The sequence below is a fragment of the Esox lucius genome, chromosome 9 (genome assembly GCF_011004845.1).
Source record: "Esox lucius isolate fEsoLuc1 chromosome 9, fEsoLuc1.pri, whole genome shotgun sequence".
NCBI lineage: Eukaryota > Metazoa > Chordata > Actinopteri > Esociformes > Esocidae > Esox > Esox lucius.
Genome location: NC_047577.1, coordinates 7,639,781 through 7,665,435, shown reverse-complemented (window position 1 = coordinate 7,665,435; position 25,655 = coordinate 7,639,781). Strand labels below are relative to the sequence as shown.

Below are 25,655 nucleotides of genomic sequence, written 5' to 3'. Positions count from 1 at the left end.
GTTCTTTGATGATCTCAGAAAGGTAGAGCAACATATTCTTATGTTTTATAAACGTTCCAAATTGAAGGCTATTTGTAAACAGTTCACATGATTTTGTATGTAGTCAACAGAACACACAGCACAAGACACATTTCATCTTTTTGACACAATCAGCCACTTCCTCAAATTACTACTCCAGCCTGTTGAACATTTTCCGTTTGAAAAACAGTTACGCCCCTTATCTCAAGTGCCTGTCTGATTGTGATACCGTCTTTATAAGGAAGGAAAAGACTGTTCAGCATCAGGGATTTTTGTCTCAACTGTTTTTAATTTATTTCACCAACAGAACTCCCTTATTACTGGCATGTGGTTTTGCTTCAATGCCATTTAGTTGACTTGTGACACAACAGGAGCTCTTACCTTTATCTATAAGTGACTAAAATCACACATTTGACAATGTCTTAAATATTTTTTTATTATAATATTTGTTTTTAGTAAATGCAAGTGACATTTTTGAGGATTTGTATTGAATCCTTTAATTATTTTATATACAGTGAAATGTGTTTTGGGTATTGTAACTCTGTTGAAATCTGTGATTCCACACTAACCACACCCACCCACTTAATACTGCCTCGCAGGGACCTTGTTGCACTACTCTTTCTGTACTACTGGACTCTGACACTGCTTGCAAAGCCAGATAAGGCCATTTTCAGTTGTTAGATGTACCTGTCTACCTCGGGAACCTCCTGTCATCCTTGCATTTCAGTTGCACATGTTACCTTCAATTTGCCTTCATTGCACATTTGGAATTGCATTTTGTACTTGGCATTTGCCTTCATCTATACATCCCACTTGTAACATACATTATACTTCATTATTGTACATGTTGTGCCCTCTTCTATTAGCGTCTGGTTAGATGCTAACTGCATTTCTTTGTACTTTACTTGAAATTTGAATCTAAACTAGTCAAAAATGCTACTCTAATTGAAGAAATGTTGATAGGATATTTCTTTCTCTTTTCCCTTCAGCCACTTCAAATTACTATGGCAGCCTGTTGAAAATTTTCCATTTGAGAAACATTTACACCTCTTTTCTCAAGTGCCTGTCTGATTTTGATACCGACTTTATGAGGAAGTAAAGGACTGTTCAGCATCAGGGATTTTTGTCTTGATTATTTTTAATTTGTGTCACCACCAAAACTCCCTTTTTATTGTCACATGATTTTGCTTCAATGCCATTTAGTTGACTTGTGACACAACAGGAGCTCTTACCTCAATCAGTAAGTGACTAAATCACACACTTGACAATGTCTAGAGGTAATCATTTTTATTATAATATTTGTTTTTGGAGGGTTGACATGTGTGACATTTTGGAGGGTTTGTACTGAATCCTTTTATTTATTATGAGGTGTGTTTAGGGTATTACTTCTAGATAATATATAATATGTTCTTTAATTGAGTGCTGACTTAGGATGTGTCCACAGTATCTTTATTACATAGAAGGTGTGTATATGTGGGTGTGTGTATGTGTTTGTCACACTTAATGACACAGTGTACCTTTGTATAGGGCTTCGCTTTAACACAGAAATATGTTTATTGTTGTTGATGATTGATGACGATGAATAGGACGATTTCGAAATAATAATGTCAGCTTGAGAAGTGAGACGCTGACAAATCTAACACACACATGTACATTTTCCTATAGTGTTGGGAAAAGTGTTTGGGAAAGTGAAGTTCAAATTGCTATTTTTGCTGAACAATCAAGGGACATTAAAATATAATTAAAAGATGAGTCTGGGACAAGAGAACAGAATTTCACTTTATATGTATGCCTGTTTCAACTAAATGTTTTGCCAGCAAAGTATAAAAACACTTTCAAAGTTTCATTACCATATTAATGTATATAACTCAAATAATAATGATGTTATAATAACTAAATCTTCCAATAAGTTGTACATCACAAGCATTATATACATTGTCCATCTAGCATTAAGACCTTGAGGATTAACATGTAAACAACACTATTAGATCACACAGAACAGAATTATATGAGACTGGTTCCTCTTCAGTTATGGGTCCTTGTTCTCCATTGAGAGGGTACCTGTCTGTATGTTAAATGTACCAGTCCTAGAGTGAGTGGTTCTTTATATTTCCAAGACTACAGGGAGGGAGATACGACAATGGTCTTGAGAACAACAGGAAGTGTGTTTGTGGTCTTTCTTTGGTCTTTGACAGGTATGTACTGTTTCCTTTCCTTTACATTCCCTCACCCATCTGCATAGGTTTCTTAAAGGAGGACTTAAGTATTATTCGAGTGTGTTCTGTGCACATTCAGTGACTCTGAGTGATGGATGCTTTATAGACTCCTCATGAAATCTACTAAGGAATTTACCAGTTTTTTTGTAACATAATGTATTTATTTCTATTAATTTATTTCTATTTAGTACAACGCATTGAATTGCCAATTTGATGTTTTTGTTCTAGTATTTGTTTTTATTCTATTGTAGTTTTATATTTTCTTTTTAGAAGCACATTGAATTGCTTCTATGTATGACTTGTGCTATATAATATAAATAAACCTGCTTGCTCGTGTTTAAAGTAACATCCTGTTTTGTGTGAAGGTGTTGCAGTGGTACTGGGTCAGAGTGTGAAGTACACCTCTGAGAGTATCTGTGCCTTGAAGGGGTCAACAGTGGACCTGTCCTGCTCTTACACAAATCCCTGGGGTTACACAGTCACAGGAACCGAATGGTATTACTGGAAACATGGAATCTGGACTAAAATCTTAGATAATTCTGCTGGTCGTGTATCGTATCGTGGGAATATGTACAATGACTGTACCCTGAGAATCACAGACCTGAGAGAGGAGGACTCAGGATCATATTACTTCAGATTTACAACTGGATATTCATGGACATCTGGATCACAGATTGTCCTGTCTGTCACAGGTACTGGAACCTTGGTTGTGTAATAATTATATTCCTTCAGTTTTACACCTTGGGATTCAATGAAAGTTGACTATGTCTCCCTGACTGTCACAGGTACTGTAATCGTAGTTATGTAATAACATAGTACAACTGGGATCATATATTACATTTTCAATAAGAACAGCTATGTTTTAACTAATTAATGTTTCCCTTCTTTTGAAATCACTCTGTTCAGATCTGCAGGTGAATGTGGGTTGGTACAATGAAAGGACTCTGACCTGTAGTTCATCCTGTTCTCTGTCTTACAAAACCACCTACATCTGGTATAATAATGGACAAAGTGTTGGAGGGGACTCTTCTAGCTTGTTTTTGTACGACTTTAGTGATAGAAACAGTTACTCCTGTGGTTTTAAAGGCCATGAGAACCTACTGGCTCCTGCAGTGTGTGAGTATGAAACAAACACAATTGTAAAACAAACACCATGTTGTGAATCATAAGTGATATTTCTCAGTATAATTGTTGTATTCCAGGTAAGGGAAGTTATTGTGTGAAGTACACCTCTCAGAGTATCTGTGTCTTGAAGGGGTCAACAGTGGACCTGTCCTGCTCTTACACATATCACAGTCATCAAGATGTCAAGACAACAGAATGGTATTATCAGAAGAATGGAAACTGGAAAGAAATTGTAGATTATTCTACAGGTCGTGTATTGTACCTTGGGAATAAGGACAAAGACTGTACACTGAGAATCACAGACCTGAGAGAGACTGACTCAGCATCATATTTCTTCAGTTTTAAAACTGGTTATCATTGGACAACTGGATCACATATCACCATGTCTGTCACAGGTTATGGAACCTTGGATATGTAATAACACAGTACAACTCAAATCAGGTGTTACATTTCCAATAAGAAGAGTGATATTGGTTTTAACTAAAACACGTTTCCTTTTATTTTCCCTCCAGATCTCCAAGTGGAGGTGACTGGTGAAGATATAAAGACACTGACCTGTAGAACCACCTGTTCTCTGACTAGTAACCCCACCTACATCTGGTACAAGAATGGACAACCTGTTGTAGAGGGCAATTCCAGCTTTTATGTACACAAGTTTAGTGATGAAGATCGTTACTCCTGTGCTATTAAAAGCCATGACAGTCTCTTGTCTCCTGCAGTGTGTGAGTGTGGACATGTTCAAATGAATACCATTTTGTTGTATCTGATATATCATATGATATAAGCAATCAGAATTTTTCAATATTTACATCTATATTTATATATTTTTTTCATTTCAGGTAACAATGATTATTGTGTGACTTACTCCTCTCAGAGGATCTGTGCATTGAAGGGGTCAACAGTGGACCTGTCCTGCTCTTACACATATCCCAGGGGTTATAGAATCAAGACCACTGAATGGTATTACAGGATGAATCATGACTGGAAGAAAATCTCAGATGATAATGCAGGTCGTGTATCGTACTGTGGGAATAAGGACAACAACTGTACCCTGAGAATCACAGATCTAAGAGAGGAGGACTCAACATCATACTACTTCAGTTTTGCAACTTGGGATTATAGGAAAGATGGCTCTTCTATCTCACTGACAGTCACAGGTAATCTGTCACACCTTGTTTACTTTAATTACCATGTTAAAGGTGGACTCAGCTAAATTAGTTCACCATGATCAGCACATCAGATATACACTCACCTAAAGGATTATTAGGAACACCTGTTCAATTTCTCATTAATGCAATTATCTAATCAACCAATCACATGGCAGTTGCTTCAATGCATTAAAGGGTGTGGTCCTGGTCAAGACAATCTCCTGAACTCCAAACTGAACGTCAGAATGGGAAAGAAAGGTGATTTAAGCAATTTTGAGCGTGGCATGGTTGTTGGTGTCAGATGGGCCGGTCTGAGTATTTCACAATCTGCTCAGTTACTGGGATTTTCATGCAGAACCATTTTTAGGGTATACAAAGAATGGTGTGAAAAGGGCAAAACATCCAAAATGCAGCAGTCCTGTGGGCGAAAATGTCTTGTTGATGCTAGAGGTCAGAGGAGAATGGGCCGACTGATTCAAGCTGATAGAAGAGCAACTTTGACTGAAATAACCACTCGTTACAACCGAGGTATGCAGCAAAGCATTTGTGAGGCTACAACACACACAACCTTGAGGCGGATGGGCTACAACAGCAGAAGACCCCACCGGGTACCACTCATCTCCACTACAAATAGGAAAAAGAGGCTACAATTTGCACGAGCTCACCAAAATTGGACAGTTGAAGACTGGAAGAATGTTGCCTGTGTAACCGGTGTAGTAGGTGCGTGAAATAAGGAGCCAACGCAGGGAGGTAGTTTCAATCGCTATATATATATTCACACAAAGGGCACGCGTAAAAACTCAAAGCGCACAGGCGCAAAACAAGCGTGCAGACAGCTCATACAAAATGTACACCGCACATAGAACAATACCACACAAAGACCAGAAACACAGGAACTTATATATGCGATCTAATGAGGGAATGGACACCAGGTGTGTGCAATAACAAGACATGACAGTGCCGTGAGAGGAGGAGCGGCGTGGCTAGAAGGCCGGCGATGACGTGCGCCGAACACCACGTCGGGAGGGGTGGCGCGCGTCCTCCACGCGCGTCCTCGTTACAGCCTGGTCTAAAGAGTTTCGATTTCTTTTGAGACATTCAGATGGTAGAGTTCAGAATTTAACCATGTCCAGTTTCTGACCATGTCCATCCCTTTATGACCACCATGTACCCATCCTCTGATGGCTACTTCCAGCAGGATAATGCACCATGTCACAAAGCTCAAATCATTTCAAATTGGTTTCTTGAACATGACAATGAGTTCACTGTACTGAAATGGCCCCCACAGTCACCAGATCTCAACCCAATAGAGCATCTTTGGGATGTGGTGGAACAGGAGCTTCGTGTCCTGGATGTGCATCCCACAGATCTCCATCAACTGCAAGATGCTATCCTATCAATATGGGCCAACAAGAATATTTTCAGTACCTTGTTGAATCAATGCCACGTAGAATTAAGGCAGTTCTGAAGGCGAGAGGGGGTCAAACACATTATTAGTATGGTGTTCCTAATAATCCTTTAGGTGAGTGTAGACTTCTGCATGTGAACACATTTGTTTAACACTGTTAAAGTGGGGTTGTCATGGGACACAAACATTGATAAAGTTGTTGAGAAGATCAACCTTGTATCCCACACTCTGAGTTGTTGTATAAATTGAGCCACTTTGTTGATTTACTATAGATGTTGTGTTGGAGATGGAGCCTCCATCTGTGTCAGAGGGGAACAGGGTCACTCTGACATGTACAACTAAATGTAGTCTGGACCCCAACCCAGAATACAGTTGGTATAAGAATGGACAGCCTATAGAAAACACCAACACCAACTCTACTGTCCATATCCTCGCAGTCAGCAGTGAAGATGCAGGCAGATACTCCTGTGGTGTCAAAGGTCATGAGACTCTCCTGTCTCCTGAAAAGACTCTCAATGTCACATGTAAGTACATGAGATACACAGTGAATTGTCCATACTCAATGTATATATATATATATATATATATATATATATATATAATACAGTATATATATATATATATATATATATATATATATATATATATATAATATTCATGTTCTCCTGAATGCTGATGGGCTGAAAGCCAAGGCAATTTTGACAGTATGACACAAGTGTGCCATCAAATAACTTGACATTTACTATAGTGTAAGAAGTTTTAAATTGCAATAATGAATCTTGAGGGGTTTGTGGTTTACACCACACTATGTTTTCTACTGATTAATGTATGGTCATTGGTATTTGTTGAGATCAGGCCATGGCATGCATAATTAATGATGCTCTTAAACATCCTAAACTACATACAGACTGGCATTATGTTACACTGTGAAGAGCAAAGTCAATACAGAGAGAATTGGGGCATTCGCCAGAAGTACTTTTATAATTCCAAACGCATGCTGACCGTTTTCTGCCTGGTAGTCCTGATGTCCTGTGTAGCAAAAAGTTCAGAGAAACAGTCAGAGGGCAAAGTGAAAGCACACACCACAGGCAGAAAATATTTCCTGCCTATCTGTGGTTGCGATTGACAGGTGTGCTGGTCGTGTCTGGGGTCTGACTCTCACCTCATGTCCAGGGTACTTGATGCCCCTCCTGGACAACTGGTATTCAAGTGGCTGAAGCTTGAGACCCTGAAATACCCATTCAAGAAGCGTTTAGTGTCCTCGGAAAGTTGCCATCCAGATCAATCCCTAGAAATTTGTGTCTACACTTGAGATTACAACTATAGTATTTTTTTTTTACAATTAATCTCATTTTAGTAGGACAAGAACAAGATACACATCTGTGTTTAGATTCTCTCTCTGTAAGTCACATTCTGACAACCTCAGTAATGTATGATTGACCATCTGGCATGAGGGTGTCATTGAAGAGTGATTTGTGTTTTTTTTTGTAAGTATATGACTATACCCAATCTACTGAATGACTGCTTACTACTGGGGGTTTAAGGCTGGGTATTTGTATGAGCAATTTCTGATAAATTCTAATTTACAAGGGACAAGACAACACATTTACTAGATTGACTTTTATGGAATGGCTTTTCAGATACATTTCTTATAACATTTAAAATACATCTTTCTATAAACATTATGATCCTAACAGATGCTCCAAAGAGCACCTCAGTGTCAATCAGTCCCTCTGGTGAAATAGTGGAGGGCAGTTCAGTGTCTCTGACCTGCAGCAGTGATGCCAACCCACCTGTGGACAAACACACCTGGTACAAGAAGACTGTAACCTCACCAAAAGCATCAGGACAGAGTTACAGCATCACTAACATCACATCTGAGGACAGTGGAGAATATTACTGTGAGGCTCAGAATAAATATGGACGTCTCAACTCTTCAAGTGTTTTTGTGGATGTACATTGTAAGTTAACCAAACATTACCATCTGATGTTTTCATTAGTCACAGTGTCTCCATATCAAACAGAAAAACTGAATTTGTTACAGCAATATTTTACTTGCAAATCCATACAGTATATTCTATATTCCAGTGTAAATATTTATTTTATAAACTGTGTATTGAAACATAATGTTCCCCAGATGCTCCAAAGAACCCCTCCGTGTCAGTCAGTCCCTCTGGTGAAATAGTGGAGGGCAGTTCAGTGACTCTGACCTGCAGCAGTGATGCCAACCCACCTGTGGACAAATACATCTGGTACAAGAAGACTGTAACCACACCAAAAGCATCAGGACAGAGTTACAGCATCACTAACATCACATCTGAGGACAGTGGAGAATATTACTGTGAGGTCAGGAATGGAATAGGATCTATGAATTCTACAGTTCTGATGATCATTGTGGCAGGTACAAGTTAAATCTTTGTTACTTTAATGCAATATTACTAGCAATATAACTCTTAACAATGATTAAATGTGTTCTTAACAACAAGTATAGCAATAACATCTTATATCATATTCATCTGTTTTGTTTAACATCATGCCATACATTCTTATCATTCAAATTGCATTTTAGGAAGATCCTCAGCTCTGTCTGCATCTGTAGGAATCACAGTGGTTGTTCTGGTTCTCATCCTCTGTCTCTCTGGATTCATCTGGTTCAGGTGAGGGGAACATTAACATTTGTAAAATTTTTTGATTTGTTATTAAATTGGTTACATTTATTAATTATTTATTTGTGTACTAAACAGGAAGAATGCTCCCAAATCCACATCTGATACAAGAGACAAAAGAAACCTAGAAGACAATAGACTGGTGAGTCTGTTACAGAACCAGTAAATAAACATACTGTTTAGTCATTTAAAATCCCCTCGGGAAAAGTGCACTTTTTTTTTTACATATTTTATTATTTGTATATTACAGTTTTTCTCCATTGGTTTGGCTAATTTCTTGAAACAGAAATTACATTCTCAAAACTCTAAGTACATTTGGCAAAACAGTCTTACTGTTCAGCACAACACTAAAGCTCCCTTGCAAAAAATGAGGGGAAGAAACGGCGTGCAACCATCCCCTACACTGATCTCCTGTAATATCCTCTCATTGCATGGAGCAGGGACCTGTGATCTTGAGCCCGATGCTCATACACTCTCCACCTCCAAGTGGAGAAATACTCCTCAACAGGATTGAGGAAAGGAGAGTAAGGTGGTAGGAACACCATGACCGTCCTTGGATGAGTAGTGAACCAGGCCCTGATGAGCGGGCCACGGTGGAAATTCACATTGTCCCATACAATGACATGTTGTGGTGGGTGAGGCCCTACGAGACCTTTCTCATTTTCAGGGATCAACTCAAAATGAAGGCTGTCCAAGAAAGGGTCTCCTTTCATTCCAGTGCCATTACACTCTACAATAGCGTAAAAAAAGAAAACATAAAATCTGTCATCCAGAAGAGTCATACACTACTACAGTTACAGACAATCACATAGGAATGCTCTATGTTCTCCACAAGTTCAATGTACTAATGGCCACTACTCCAGAGGTTCCAAACCTGGGGTACGTGTACCCTATGCAGAGGTACTACAGGGGGTATTTGACAGAAAGGGGAGGGGGGAAATCATCAATGACTAGACTTACTGAAATGTTACAGTAAAACCCACAGTATTAGATAGATTGTTGTGCATGTGATGACTTATACAATGAAATGACACTGACACGTTTTGGAGCTAACAACCATGAGACTGAGAATCAACAATCAGTTGAGATCAACAAGATCTATCCACTTGGATATTGTGCTAAATGTAGGCTACCTGTACTTAATCATTTGCAAAGATATACTGAGACATTGAGACATGTACTTAGACATTTGCAATTTGATGAAATTATTGAGAAATTCAATTATGTTGTGAACAATTGCCAAGTGGTTTGGAGGTTTCTCCAAGTTGTTTTGAGAATGTAATTTCTGTTTCAGGAAATGAGCCAAACCAATGGAGGAAAACTGTAATAAACAGTTGTGACCAAAAGTTAGCATACCCTTGGAGAATTGGTAATATGTGTACCACTTGTAAAGGCAAAACACATGTATTATTTCTTATGGAATTCACATTTAACTGTAGGTCATAACAGAATGGCAAAATCATAAATCAAAATATGGCAACAAAGAAAAAAAATAACTGATCCTTGCTCAAAAGTATGCATACCCTTAGATCTTATTACTGTGTATTGCCCCTTTAGCATCAAAGACAGCATGCAGTCTTTTGTAATAGTTGTCTATGAGGCCCTGAATTCTTGCAGGTGGTATAGCTGCTTATTCATATTGGCAAAATGCCTCCAGGTCATGTAAAGTTTTTGGTTGTGCTTAGGGTCATTTTCGTGCATTCCAAGAGCATCCCATGCGCAGCTTTCGTGCAGAAGAATGCAAATTGTCTGCCAGTATTTTTTGATAACATACTGCATTCATCTTGCCATCAATATTCACAAGATTCCCTGCCTTTAGAGCTCACGCACCCCAAAACATCAGTGAGCCACCACCATGCTTCACAGGGGGGATGGTATTCTGTTCACTATAGGCCTTGTTGACCCCTCTCCAAACATAGAGGTTATGGTTGTGTCCAACAAGCTTAAATGTTTTGCTTGATCAGTCACATTTTCCAAATTAATGCCAAAATGTCACTATTTCTGCCAGGGTATGCAAACTTATGAGCACAACTGTATACATCTCAGGAAAAAAAATAAGAGACCACTGCACCTTTTATCTTTCCTTTCCAGAATAATTGAGAAGGAACATTTTGAGTGGTCTCTACATTTTAAAGCTTCTGTTCCTCACTCAAAACCTTCATTTTCAGTTGTCTAAAAATAAATCTGGAGCTGTGTACAGAACTATTGTCAGACAAAGGTAAACTAACAAATGTCACTGACAGAATATACTTTACAATCATACAGTGTTTTCCATATTAGTATCATGACGTTAAAGTCAAGACACAGGAAAAGTTGAAAGACCAATATGAAAAAAAGTGCAGAATGTCACCTTGTTTCACTTTTAGCTCAAACATCCATGTGTGCAAATATTTGAAGTGAAAGTGAACTGTCAAAGGAGTGTACTTCCCTTTTCACATGACTGATCATGGTTGACCACATCTGTTTTCACGCTGTCCTCTCCTCCCATCAGAGAGACTCCAGTCTGGTGTACCACAACGTGTCAGGAATGGTCACCATGAGCCCAGACTCAGACAACCAGGAAGACCAGGTCTACACCAACATCCCCCTCTCTTACCCCCACCACCAGGAAGAGGCTCTGTACTCCACCGTCCAGATGCCTCCACCCCAGAATCAGGACACCAGTTTGATGTACACTGTTGTGAAATTCAACAGCGCCAGTGGTTCCACCCGGTGAGTATTTTCTGTCAATCACACAGTACTTTGTTGTCTGTTGTGAGATGAGAGGATGTCATCAATTAACATGAACAGTGGGACCCGTAACATCCACTGATTTAGTGATTTAATAATTCAAGTCACATGAACAGTGGGGGCCCCACCCTGGAGCCAGGCCCGGGGTTGGGGCTCGTATGCGAGCGCCTGGTGGCCGGGCCTTCCCCCATGGGGCCCGGCCGGGCTCAGCCCGAACCACCCACAGGAGGGACCATAAGGGGCCGGTGCGAAGAGGATCCGGCGGCAGTCGAAGGCAGGGGCCTAGACAACCCGATCTCTGGACACGGAAACTGGCTCTAGGGACGTGGTATTTCACCTTGCTGGCGGGGAAGGAGCCTGAGTTAGTGCGTGAGGTTGAAAGGTTCCGATTAGAGGTAGTCGGGATCACCTCTACACACGGCTTGGGCTCTGGAACCACACTCCTTGAGAGAGGATGGACTCTTCACCACTCTGGAGTTGCCCATGGTGAGAGGCGGCAGGCTGGTGTGGGTTTGCTTATAGCTCCCCAGCTCTGCCGCCATGTGTTGGAGTTTACCCCGGTGAACGAGAGGGTCGTTTCCCTGCGCCTACGGGTCGGGGATAGGTCTCTCACTGTTGTTTGTGCCTACGGGCCGAATGGCAGTGCAGAGTACCCAACCTTCTTGGAGTCTCTGGGAGGGGTGCTGGAAAGTGCTCCGACTGGGGACTCTATTGTTCTACTGGGGGACTTCAACGCCCACGTGGGCAACGACAGTGACACCTGGAGGGGCGTGATTGGGAGGAACGGCCCCCCTGATCTGAACCCGAGTGGTGTTCAGTTATTGGACTTCTGTGCTAGTCACAGTTTGTCCATAACGAACACCATGTTCAAGCATAAGGGTGTCCATCAGTGCACGTGGCACCAGGACACCCTAGGCCGCAGGTCGATGATCGACTTTGTTGTCGTCTCATCTGACCTGCGGCCGTATGTCTTGGACACTCGGGTGAAGAGAGGGGCGGAGCTGTCAACTGATCACCACCTGGTGGTGAGTTGGATCCGATGGCGGGGAAGGAAGCTGGACAGACTCGGCAGGCCCAAGCGTACTGTAAGGGTCTGCTGGGAACGTCTGGCCGAGTCTCCTGTCAGAGAGATCTTTAACTCCCACCTCCGGCAGAGCTTTGACTGGATCCCGAGGGAGGTTGGAGATATTGAGTCCGAGTGGACCATGTTCTCCACCGCCATTGTCGAAGCGGCTGCTCGGAGCTGTGGCCGTAAGGTCTCCGGTGCCTGTCGAGGCGGCAATCCCCGAACCCGGTGGTGGACACCGGAAGTAAGGGATGCCGTCAAGCTGAAGAAGGAGTCCTATCAGGCCTGGTTGGCTTGTGGGACTCCTGAGGCAGCTGACGGGTACCGAAGGGCCAAGCGGACTGCAGCCCGGGTGGTTGTGGAGGCAAAAACTCGGGCCTGGGAGGAGTTCGGTGAGGCCATGGAGAAGGACTATCGGCTGGCCTTGAAGAGATTCTGGCAAACCATCCGGCCCCTCAGGAGAGGGAAACAGTGCCCTACCAACGTTGTTTACAGTAGATGTGGGCAGCTGTTGACCTCAACTGGGGATATCGTCGGGCGGTGGAAGGAGTACTTCGAGGATCTCCTCAATCCCGCTGACACGTCTTCCATTGAGGAAGCAGAGGATGAGGGCTCAGAGGTGGACTCGTCCATCACCCGGGCTGAAGTCACAGAGGTGGTCAAGAAACTCCTCGGTGGCAAGGCACCGGGGGTGGATGAGATCCGCCCTGAGTACCTCAAGTCTCTGGATGTTGTGGGGCTGTCTTGGTTGACACGCCTGTGCAACATCGTGTGGCGGTCGGGGGCAGTGCCTCTGGGATGGCAGACCGGGGTGGTGGTCCCTCTTTTTAAGAAGGGAGACCGGATGGTGTGTTCCAACTATAGGGGGATCACACTTCTCAGCCTCCCCGGGAAAGTCTATTTCAGGGTTCTGGAGAGGAGATTACGGCCGATAGTAGAACCTCGGATTCAGGAGGAACAGTGTGGTTTTCGTCCGGGCCGTGGAACACTGGACCAGCTCTATACCCTCTACGGGGTGTTGGAGGGTTCATGGGAGTTTGCCCAACCAATCCACATGTGTTTTGTGGATTTGGAGAAGGCATTCGACTGTGTCCCTCGCGGCATCTTGTGGAGGGTGCTTGGGGAATATGGGGTCCTGGGTCCTTTGCTAAGGGCTGTCAGGTCCCTGAACAACCGAAGCAGGAGCTTGGTCCGCATTGCCGGCAGTAAGTCAGACTTGTTCCCAGTGCATGTTGGACTCCGGCAGGGCTGCCCTTCGTCACCGGTTCTGTTCGTAATTTTTATGGACAGAATTTCTAGGTGCAGCCAGGGGTCGGAGGGTGTCAGGTTTGGGGACCACACGATTTCGTCTCTGCTCTTTGCAGATGATGTTGTCGTGTTGGCCCCTTCTAACCAGGACCTTCAGCATGCACTGGGACGGTTTGCAGCCGAGTGTAAAGCGGTGGGGATGAAAATCAGTACATCCAAATCCGAGGCCATGGTCCTCATTCGGAAAAGGGTGGCTTGCCCACTTCAGGTTGGTGGAGTGTGCCTGCCTCAAGTGGAGGAGTTTAAGTATCTAGGGGTCTTGTTCACGAGTGAGGGAAGGATGTAAAAGGGAGATTGACAGACGGATCGGTGCAGCTTCTGCAGTAATGCAGTCGATGTATCGGTCTGTCGTAGTGAAGAAAGAGCTGAGCCGCAAGGCAAAGCTCTCGATTTACCAGTCAATCTACGTTCCTACTCTCACCTATGGTCATGAGCTTTGGGTCATGACCGAAAGGACAAGATCCCGGATACAGGCGGCCGAAATGAGCTTTCTCCGCAGGGTGGCTGGGCGATCCCTTAGAGATAGGGTGAGAAGCTCGGTCACCCGGGAGGAGCTCAGAGAAGAGCCGCTGCTCCTCCACATCGAGAGGGGTCAGCTGAGGTGGCTTGGGCATCTGTTTCGGATGCCTCCGGAACACCTTCCTGGGAAGGTGTTCCGGTCCCGTCCCACCGGGAGGAGACCCCGGGGAAGACCTAGGACACGCTGGAGGGACTATGTCTCCCGGCTGGCCTGGGAACGCCTCGGTGTCCCCTCGGAAGAGCTAGAGGAAGTGTCTGGTGAGAGGGAAGTCTGGGCATCCCTGCTTAGACTGCTGCCCCCGCGACCCGGCCCCGGATAAGCGGAAGAAGATGGATGGATGAACAGTGGGACCCATAACAACCACCGATTTAGTGATTTAATAATTCAATAAACATGAACAGTGGGACCCGTAACAACCACTGATTTAGTGATGTAATAATTAAATTAACATGAACAGTGGGGCCCGTAACAACCACTGATTTAGTGATGTAATAAATCCAATACTAGTTCATAACGTGAGGTCTTCCCGTCACTCCCGGTCCGATTCCTCCCTGCCACACTCTGCACCTGCCACCAGTCCACTTCCCAGCACGCATGAACGCACCCAACACTCCAGATCCCAATCACCTGAATATTGAACACCTGTGCCCTGTTTACCCCTCTATTTAACCTGTGCTCTTCCTCCCCTCCAGCGTGAGGTATTGTTCCCAGTGGACCTGCCAAGCCTTCTATCGCGCGCTCATTACTAGTAGATTCCCAGCCTGTTGTGTTCTCTGCCCTCTTGTCCCGTCCTCTCTCCTCGTTTCCAGAACCCTGCGTCTTGACCTGCTTGTCCGCCCCGTCGTGTATCTCCCTGCCTACTCTACCTGTGTCGTTGCCTGTACGGACTGCCTTCCCGGAATACCGACCTCCCTGCCTGCCCCTGGATATCCTTGCCGTCTCTCCCGTCCTGTACTACAGCCTCCGCGGATTGATCACCCGGCATCCTGACCTACTTGCCTGCTTCTCGGTTTCGCGTCTCTGCTCCTCCCTGCCTGTGCCTTCGCCTTCAAGGACTGATATTCCGGTTTCTGACTCTCTGCCTGTCTTCATCGTTTGTGTGCTTGCCTACTCCCTTGTGCGACGTAAACAATAAAACCTACCATTGCACTTCTGCAATTGGACCCACACTACTCTGGTCCTGGTGTTCACTACACATAATGAGTGACTTGATGATGGTTCTGAAGAACTGTTCTGAATGTGTTCCAAATGGTTCCCTACACCACATGTACCACACTACCTTTGACAGGAGCTTTATAGGCCCAGGTCTGAAGTAGTGAACTAAATGGGATCATGGTCACATCTGGGGTGCAGATTCAGATGACTTTTGGATTGTCTCTCTACAGACCAGCAGCACCAATGACAGAAGAGGATCCCTCTGTGATCTACAGCACAGTGAAGAAACCCAGAACGTGACGACCTGAACACAACAACATCTGAAGTCAATACTACAAGAAACAGACAAAATATAGAAGTTTGAAAATAACAGGTCTCGGGGTTGGACAGTTTGTGGCCTAGTTATGAATGAAAAAATTAAACAATAACACATTTATGACCTATTTTTTGGACAGTAATATAATAACTATTAATTTATGTTTTGGCCCCTTGGTTTTGGTCCTAAACGTTAAATTCTGTCATTCCTATCAGCGTCACTGCTCTCAGCATTACTTCACTTTGTATGTTTTTCTTTTATTATTAAGATGTTTACTTGTGAGTGATATTTTATTTCTAGCTAAATGTTAATTCATGTTTTGGTTGTAACAGGAATGTCAGTATTTACAGTGTCAAAGTGGGAGGGTTAATCTGCAGTATGATCTAGGCATTTGACTAGATCCATATTATGTCGATAGACAGTTGCTTGCAAAAGTATTCACCCCCTTATTTTACTTTGAATAATAAATCTAAATGGATTGAGAGTTTCGGCCATTGATTTTTGGCCACCTTTTGCAGCAATTACAGCAATAATTATTGGATACGATTTGTAGATATTGGATAAGATTTGTAGGTATTAGTTTAGTACGTAACTTGTACAATCATAATGTAAGTAAATGTTCCATGATGCAATGGAAAAATCTTAGTTCAGTGACTCAGTGACCTTCAGCAGTGATGCCAACCCACCTGTGGACAAATACACCTGGTACAAGATGAACGTAATCTCTCCAAAAACATCAGGACAGACCTAGAAAATCACATCTGATGTCAGTGGAAAATATTACTGTGAAGCTGATAATGTATGTTTCAGAAATGCCTGGCCATCTAGGTTTGCAAAGCAGCACCCAGTCAATTCATCATTCAGATCTCACACTGTAACACCACAAACAAAGTAAGTATAACCACGGTATATTTAATTGCTATAATTTCTTAAGCAAGCAAGTTTATTCATGTAGCACAATTCATACATCGAAGCAATTCAATGTGCTTTACAAAGAAAAATATATGAAAACAATAACATAAAAACAAATACCCAAATGAAAACATTAAAACAAATGAAAACATAATAAGAATTAAAAAAATATAATAAGAAAACATATAAAGATTAAAAGCTCAGTCATTGGCACGTGATAAGACAAGTGTTTTTAACCTGTATACTTTTGGGGCGCGTCTAAGATCTAAAACACTAAATACAAAATTACTAAAAAGATACAACTCTAAAATCATAAAAGTAGTAACCAGTGTTTACCAAGCGGGTATGCTGGGATGTCAGATAATGTGCCTAGGGGAGAGAGAATAGAAGTGGTATGAATAATAATTTAAGTGAAAGTGAACATTCACTTAAATGATAGGCTAAAACTAGATATGGCACTTTTGACATAATGGACAACTCAACTCTTCAAGTGTGTTTGTTGATGTACATTGTAAGTAAACCAAACATTACCATCAGATTTTTTCATTAGTCAGTGCCACCATATCAAACAGAAAAACTGAAGCTGTTAGCACAATAGTATTGCACAACCGTACTGTATATTCTATAATGCTCCAGTGTAATTGATTTAAAACACTGTATTGTAACATAATGTCCACTAGATGGCCCAAAGAACCCATCAGTGTCAGTCAGTCCCACTGGTGAAATATTGAAGGGCAGTTCAGTGACTCTGACTTGAAGCAATGACAACAACCATGCATATCTGGCCAAACCGGCGCCCTAGGCAAGATTTCTAAAGGTCGCCCCAAAAGAAAAAGAAAATAACACATTTTACAATTAAAAGCAGTGAATGTCGTGGCCCTTACTGGATTTGAAACCGGGTGTCCCACCTGAGTGGTTGTATCTTCAACCACTACACCACAGCGCTATACTGTACATTTGCCCTGTATCGCTAAAGTCACATAGTGACATCATGCCAAGTTTGTAAATGTTGCCAGACACCATTAGGTGTTGTGTTAACTGACTAACGTTTCTCATGAAGTTTTCCTCTGCCACAAAAAGCATCTATGAAGTGTATGGCTTCCGCCACTCCCCGTTTTAACAACTTATTATGTACCGCTTGTCTATTTATGCCTGTTTTCTGTTCGTCCGCTGCCAGATCCTAGTGTCTTTTCATGCGTTTCCAGCATTTGCTCCCATGTTTCCTGTCTCCCGTTACTCGTTCTCTGCTCTGCCTTCCCAGTTACTGAACCCCTTCTGTCCCTGACCCAGATCCTGCCTGCCCCCTGTGCTTCTGCCTTGTGGACCACCTCGTTACGACCTCTGCCTGTCCCCGACCTCCAACCAGCCAAATCCTCTGTACCTCTAGTGTTCCGATTGGTTTTCTGACCTCTGCCTGCCTTCCGACCACGAGACTGCAACTATAAACGTCTGTTCACGACGCATCCTATGTGTCCGCGTTTGGTTCCACACCCCCAGCCCTGTCATATTAGCCAGTAATAGGCCTACTTGTTTTTTATTCAGTTGTCATTGACATTGATACAATAAATATAAATATAGGTGACGATAACTTTTTAGTTGAATGAAAAGACAAGAGAATCGGGGAAACACCTACTCTTTTACTGCCCAATGAGTTTTGATCTAGCCTATATTACCCCAAAAAGAATACATGGATGCGTACTTCGAAAATCCACTAGAAATAGTGGCAGTATATTTTTCTTTTATTTTAGGCTTACTATAACGTAGCTACTGAAGGTTGTAGCCAGCGACATGGGTCAGTCAGTCTGCCAGTCATCCAGTCAGTCAGTCAGTCAGTAAGAGACATTCGCTCTTCTTGGCCGGCTCCGCTTACGCGGTCTGGCAAAATGGCAGAATCACTCCTGGAACAGAACAACAACATCTGAATACATCATGATGTGAAATCTAGTTTGACAAAACTGTTGACAAAAAAGTTGTCCCGTTGAATGCTGGCACAACACTTTGAAACGTGTAGTTCAGTTGGTATAGCATGGTTGGGGGGTGGGGGGGTATGCCATTGTGTGAATATGTGCACACAACTCTGTAAATTTCCCTTGATAAGAACGTCTGCTGAACGCCTTAACATGTTTCAGACTAAGTATGATTGGCCTGAGTCTCACCGTACAAGAATGTTGCTAGGAGACAGCTGAGGAGAATTCAGCTACGTAGCGTAGTTATCCTGATAATGTATAGAGGCTGAGCTAACTGTGTTCAGCTAACTGTGTTCAGCTAACTGTGTTCAGCTAACTGTGATCAACGTCAACAGCCAGTCAGCATGACATCCGACCATTCAGAAGGAATGACTGGGATGCATCTTTAGATACAAACATTTAATGACTGGGATGCATCTTTAGATACAAACATTTAATGACTGGGATGCATCTTTAGATACAAACATTTAATGACTGGGATGCATCTTTAGATACAAACATTTAATGACTGGGATGCATCTTTAGATACAAACATTTAATGACTGGGATGCATCTTTAGATAGAAACATTTAATGACTGGGATGCATCTTTAGATACAAACATTTAATGACTGGGATGCATCTTTAGATAGAAACATTTAATGACTGGGATGCATCTTTAGATAGAAACATTTAATGACTGGGATGCATCTTTAGATACAAACATTTAATGACTGGGATGCATCTGTTACGGCTTGTGATACCTAGAGGTGGCGCCCCAGGTGCCGAAGCACTTTTGGTGAAGCTGTGAGGTCGTAAGTGCAGAAGATACCGAACCAACACAGTTCACGAGTACGTGTCAGGGGATTTTATTCGTTCCCGATGACAATGAGCAAATAATAAATGATAACAGAAACATAGCCTATAAACAAAAAACCACCAACCTGTCTCCAACCGACCCGCATGGGGAAAAAAAAGGGGAAAAGGGGTCCGACCGTAACCAAAACAAAGAACTAAGCAAAAGATGTAATCTTCCTGACTAACAAAAGGTTCCCTAACTGGCACTCTAATAAGGCGCCCTTTACAAAACATACAGTGGTTGGTTCGTTCGGTACTTCCTAGTGTGTTTAGACATACAGTTACCTACGGACAAGTATACCCGCGGGCAGCTCTGACTATACACCTTCCCCTCCTCCCCTACGGAGGGACAGGTGGTTAACACAAATTCCAAAATAAACCAAACACTTAAACTACAATTATAACTCGGTTCTTCATACCATACAAAAACAATTTCGCTCTCTCCCATTTTCTCTCCTCCTCTCCACCATCTCAACCACTCCTTAAATCCTCCGTAAGTCCCGCATGACACGGTCAACGACTCGGCGCAACAGCTGCGGCAGATCACGGTTGATTACCCCGCGGAACATAAGTCAACAGGCGGTGTAAGAAAAAAAAGAAACACCTACAGCCGCCACACGTTCAACACGAAAAATAATATTATGAAACAAAAGAAGCTACTGGGACACGTAACAGCATCTTTAGATACAAACATTGACTTGGTGGCGTCCTTGACATGGAACTAATCACCAGATTTAGTGGACAGTATGAATTCACTCATCATGTTTAAAAAAGCACTGAAAGGAATGTGGTGTCTATGTTAAATTCTACATGGTCTTTAACCATCCTAAGCACCCAGATGATGAAAGTATATTGAATGAGTTAGTAGAATAACATGAATGAGATCACGGGTCTGACCCAATCTACATGGAACCCCTTTCCTGATGTGTTGGTCTGGTCGTCAGTATGTTCATAGTGACAGTGGATCTGACTGCCTTGACTCCTTGTAATGTAAATCCACATCAGATCTCACACTTACCTGACAGTTTCTAAAGAACAAAACCTCCTTCACTTCTAGTCCTGAGAATAAAAATGAAATTGGACAATGAGTGTTGATGAAACGCAACACGTGTTCAATAAGTTTCTGTTGTTGTTGTTGCTATTATTGTTGCTGTTTTTGTCGTTGGACACTGGAATCTTTAGCATTACTTTGACATTGAGAGACAGAATGATGATAATGATGATGATGATGATGATGATGATGATGCAAATACATTTAATGGGATAATTGAATATTGTGAATGACATCAGTGGGCAGACCGGATGTAAGTTGAACTATGACCTGTTGTATGAAGAAGGGTAGAGCAACATATATTTATAATTTGACTTTATTTTGTATGAGGTTAAAAGAACACACAGCACAAGACACATTTAATCTCTTTGACAAAATCAGCCACTTCCTCAAATAACTACGGTGGCCTGTTGAACATTTTCCGTTTGAAAACATTTACGCCCCTTTCATCAATTGCCTGTCTGATTGTGATACCAACTTTATGAGGAAGGAAAAGACTGTTCGGCTTCAGGGATTTTTGTTTCAACAATATTTTATTTCTGTCACCAACAGAAAACCATTTTTACTGGCACATGGTTTTGCTTCAATGCCAGTTATTTAACTTGTGACACAACAGGAGCTCTTACCTTTATCTGTATGTGATTAAATCGCACACTTGACAATGTCTTGAATTTGTTTTTATTATAACTGTTGTTTTTAATAATAAGGGGATTTTTTTAGGGTTTTACTGAATCCTTTCATCATTTTAGTTATTTTGAGGTGTGTTTTGTGTTTTACTTCAAGACAATATACAATATATTCTTTACTTGAAAGACGTAGGTATGTCTCCACGGTCATGTAAGTATTACATCAAAGGTGTGTCTGTGTTTGTATGTGTCACGGATTGATATGGTGTACATTTGAATAGGTCTTGGTATTAACACTGGCATGGATGTGTATTTTTACTCAAACCTTTGTTCAAACAATTTTAAAATAATTATAAAATATTGCTTTCTCACATGATTAGTTACCTGCAGAAACGTTTTTGTTGATGTTGAAGATTGATGATGATGAGGATGATGAATTGAAATAGTAAAGTCAGCTTGAAAAGTAAAAATAAAAATATTTCAAAAAGGAAAGTTTTGAGTGAGGAACAGAAGTGTTGAATTTGCAGTGGACTCTTAATTCTAACCCTTCTTTTCCTCACATAGAACCTTCCTTTTCTACTTTTTTTGAAAGGAAAGAAAGAGTTGCAGTGGTATTTTAGATTTTACCGGAGCTGTATATACAGGTGCTGGTCATATAATTAGTATAAAAAGTTGATTAATGTCAGTAATTCCATTCAAAAAGTGAAACTTTTATATTATATTCATTCATTACACACAGACTGATATATTTCAAATGTTTATTTCTTTTAATTGTGATGACTATAACTGACAACTAATGAAAATCCCAAATTCAGTATCTCTGAAAATTTGAATATTACCTAAGACCAATACATAAAAAGGATTTTTAGAAATGTTGGCCAACTGAAAAGTATGAACATGAAAAGTATGAGCATGTACAGCACTCAATACTTAGTGCTCCTTTTGCCTGAATTACGGCAGCAATGCGACGTGGCATGGAGTCGATCAGTCTGTGGCACTGCTCAGGTGTTATGGGAGCCCAGGTTGCTCTGATAGTGGCCTTCAGCTCTTCTGCATTGTTGGGTCTGGCGTATCGCATCTTCCTCTTCACAATACCCCGTAGATTTGCTATAGGGTTAAGGTCAAGCGAGTTTGCTGGCCAATTAAGAACAGGGATACCATGGTCCTTAAACCAGGTACTGGTAGCTTTGGCACTGTGTGCAAGTCCTGTTGGAAAATGAAATCTGCATCTCCATAAAGTTGGTCAGCAGCAGGAAGCATGAAGTGCTCTAAAACTTCCTGGTAGACGGCTGCGTTGACCTTGGACCTCAGAAAACACAGTGGACCAACACCAGCAGGTGACATGGCACCCCAAACCATCACTGACTGTGGAAACTTTACACTGGAATTTCTTTGCCTCTCCTCTCTTCCTCCAGACTCTGGGATCTTGATTTCCAAAGGAAATGCAAAATGTACTTTCATAAGAGAACATAACTTTGGACTACTCAGCAGCAGTCCAGTCCTTTTTGTCTTTAGCCCAGGCGAGACACTTCTGACGTTGTATCTTCTTCAAGAGTGGCTTGACACAAGGAATGCGACAGCTGAAACCCATGTCTTGCATACGTCTGTGCGTGGTGGTTCTTGAAGCACTGACTCCAGCTGCAGTTCACTCTTTGTGAATCCCCCCCACATTTTGGAATGGGTTTTGTTTCACAATCCTCTCCTGGGTGTGGTTATCCCTATTGCTTGTACACTTTTTTTTTACCACATCTTTTCCTTCCCTTTGCCTCTCTATTAATGTGCTTGGACACAGAGCTCTGTGAACAGCCAGCCTCTTTAGCCCTCCTTGTGCAAGGTGTCAAAGGTCGTCTTTTGGACATCTGTCAAGTCAGCAGTCTTCCCCATGATTCTGTTGCCTACAGAACTAGACTGAGAGACAATTTACACTGTTGCAGGTGTTTTGCGTTAATTAGCAGATTAGAGTGTGACACCAGGTGTCTTCAATATTGAACCTTTTCACAATATTCAATACTGAATTTGGGGTTTTCATTCGTTGTCTGTTATAATCAAAGAAATAAACACTTGAAATATATCAGTCTGTGTGGAATGAATGACTACATTATACAAGTATCACTTTTTGAATGGAATTACTTAAATAAATCAACTTTTTGTTAATATTCTAATTATATGACCAGCACCTGTACATGGTCCAACTAGCATACAGACCATCAGGATTCACATGTTGACAACACTAATAGATCACACAGAACAGAATTATATGAGACTGGTTCATCTTCAGTTATGCGTTCTTGTTCTCTATGTTTGGTGTAGTTATTCACCAGTTATTGAGTTGTTGTTTATGTTTCTAAGACTACAGGGAGGGAGGTACAACAATGTCCCTGAGAACAGGAAGTGTGTCGGTGGTATTTCTCTGGTCTTTGACAGGTATGTTTTCTTTTTCATCCTTTGGGTTCCCTAACCAATCTACATAGGCTTCTTATAGAGGAAATGAGGTATTACTTGGGTGTGTTCTGTGCTCATTGAGTCACTCTGAGTGATAATGGTTTCTGGTCACACTCAACTGTGGACAAATACAGCTGCTTTGGTTTTAAAGTAACATCCCTGTTTTGTGTGAAGGTGTTGCAGTGGTACTGGGTCAGAGTGTGAAGTACACCTCCCAGAAGATCTGTGCCTTGAAGGGGTCAACCGTGGACCTGTCCTGCTCTTACACAAATCCCAAGGGTTACACAGTCACATCAACTGAATGGTATTACAGGAAAAATGGAAACTGGATAGAAATTCGAGATTATTCTGCAGGTCGTGTATCGTATCTTGGGAATAAGGTCAACGACTGTACCCTGAGAATCACAGACCTGAGAGAGGAGGACTCAGCATCATATCAGTTTACACATTGGCCTTTGGCAAAATATGCCTATGTCACCCTGAGTGTCACAGGTACTGTAATCGTAGTTATGTAATAACACAGTACAACTCAAATCAGGCCTTACATTTTCAATAAGAACAGTGGTACTGGTTTTAACTAACAAATGCTTTTTATAACATCTCTCTGCTCAGGTCTGCAGGTGTTGGGGTATGATAAGAATAAACTGACCTGTAGAACATCCTGTCCTCTGACTGAACAACCAACCTACATCTGGTACAAGAACGGGCAACCTATTAGAGAAGGCACTTCCAGCTTGTATGTTCACAACTTCAGTGATGAAGACCGTTACTCCTGTGCTGTTAAAGGCCATGAGAACCTCCGATCTCCTGCAGTGTGTGAGTGGGAACATTTTCAATGAATACCATTTTGTTGTATCTTGTGAAAAATATGATGTTATCAATGATTATTGATCAATTTTAAAATAAATTGAGATTCTTATTTCTTGTTTCAGGCAACACAGATTATTGTGTGACTTACACCTCTCAGAGGATCTGTGCCTTGAAGGGGTCAACAGTGGAGCTGTCCTGCTCTTTCACATATCCCAGGGGTTACACAGTCACAGCAACTGAATGGTATTACAGAAAGAATCAAAACTGGAAGAAAATCTCAGACAATTATGCAGGTCGTGTATCGTACCGTGGGAATAAGAACAACGACTGCACCCTGAGAATCACAGACCTGAGAGAGGAAGACTCAACATCTTATCAGTTCAGATTTACACATTGGCATTTGGCAAAATATGCCTATGTCACCCTGAGTGTCACAGGTACTGTAATCGTAGTTATGTAATAACACAGTACAACTCAAATCAGGCCTTACATTTTCAATAAGAACAGTGGTACTGGTTTTAACTAACAAATGCTTTTTATAACATCTCTCTGCTCAGGTCTGCAGGTGTTGGGGTATGATAAGAATAAACTGACCTGTAGAACATCCTGTCCTCTGACTGAACAACCAACCTACATCTGGTACAAGAACGGGCAACCTTTTAGAGAGGACACTTCCATCTTGAATGTTCACTACTTCGGTGATGAAGATCGTTACTCCTGTGGTGTTAAAGGCCATGAGAACCTTCGATCTCCTGCAGTGTGTGAGTGGGAACATTTTCAAATGAATACCATTTTGTTGTATCTTGTGAATCATGAGAAATAATCAATCAATATTCATCAATATTAAAATACATGTTGATATTCTTTTTTTTATTTCAGGTAAAAAAACATATTCTGTGACCTACACATCTCAGAGTATCTGTGCCTTGAAGGGGTCAACAGTTGACCTGTCCTGCTCTTACACATATCCCAGATATCATAATGTCAGGACAACCATGTGGTATTATTGGAAGAATCGAAATTGGAAAGAAATCCCAAATAATAATGCAGGTCGTGTGTTGTACCGTGGGAATAAGGTCAGTGACTGTACCCTGAGAATCACAGATGTAAGCGAGGAGGACTCAACATCTTATTACTTCACATTTAAACCTTCGGATTTAACGAAATATGAAAATGTCTCCCTGACTGTCACAGGTAATCTGTCACACCTGTTTTACTGTAATTACCATGCTCAAGTTGGACTCAGCTAAATTAGTTTACCATGAGCAGCACATCAGATATAGACTTCTGCATGTGAACACATTTGTTTAACACTGTTAAGTGTGGTTGTCATGG

General features: G+C 41.8%; 1 protein-coding gene across 1 annotated transcript; it reads left to right on the top strand.

Moving 5' to 3' along the window:
* Positions 1-1,234: 1,234 nt before the first annotated feature.
* LOC117594921 lies at positions 1,235-4,105 on the top strand. Its single transcript, XM_034294475.1, has 7 exons — positions 1,235-1,295; positions 2,136-2,213; positions 2,600-2,926; positions 3,141-3,350; positions 3,437-3,754; positions 3,872-4,005; positions 4,079-4,105. The coding sequence occupies exons 1-7, from the start codon at positions 1,286-1,288 to the stop codon at positions 4,103-4,105; spliced, it is 1,104 nt and encodes a 367-aa protein (XP_034150366.1). The 5' UTR covers positions 1,235-1,285.
* Positions 4,106-25,655: the final 21,550 nt, after the last annotated feature.

Excerpts from the sequence above, each read along its gene's own strand:
- LOC117594921 (XM_034294475.1), top strand. Across the intron at positions 3,351-3,436 it reads CCTACTGGCTCCTGCAGTGT|GTAAGGGAAGTTATTGTGTG; the intron begins GTGAGTATGAAA and ends GTTGTATTCCAG. Across the intron at positions 4,006-4,078 it reads AGGGCAATTCCAGCTTTTAT|TGTGTGAGTGTGGACATGTT; the intron begins GTACACAAGTTT and ends TGTCTCCTGCAG.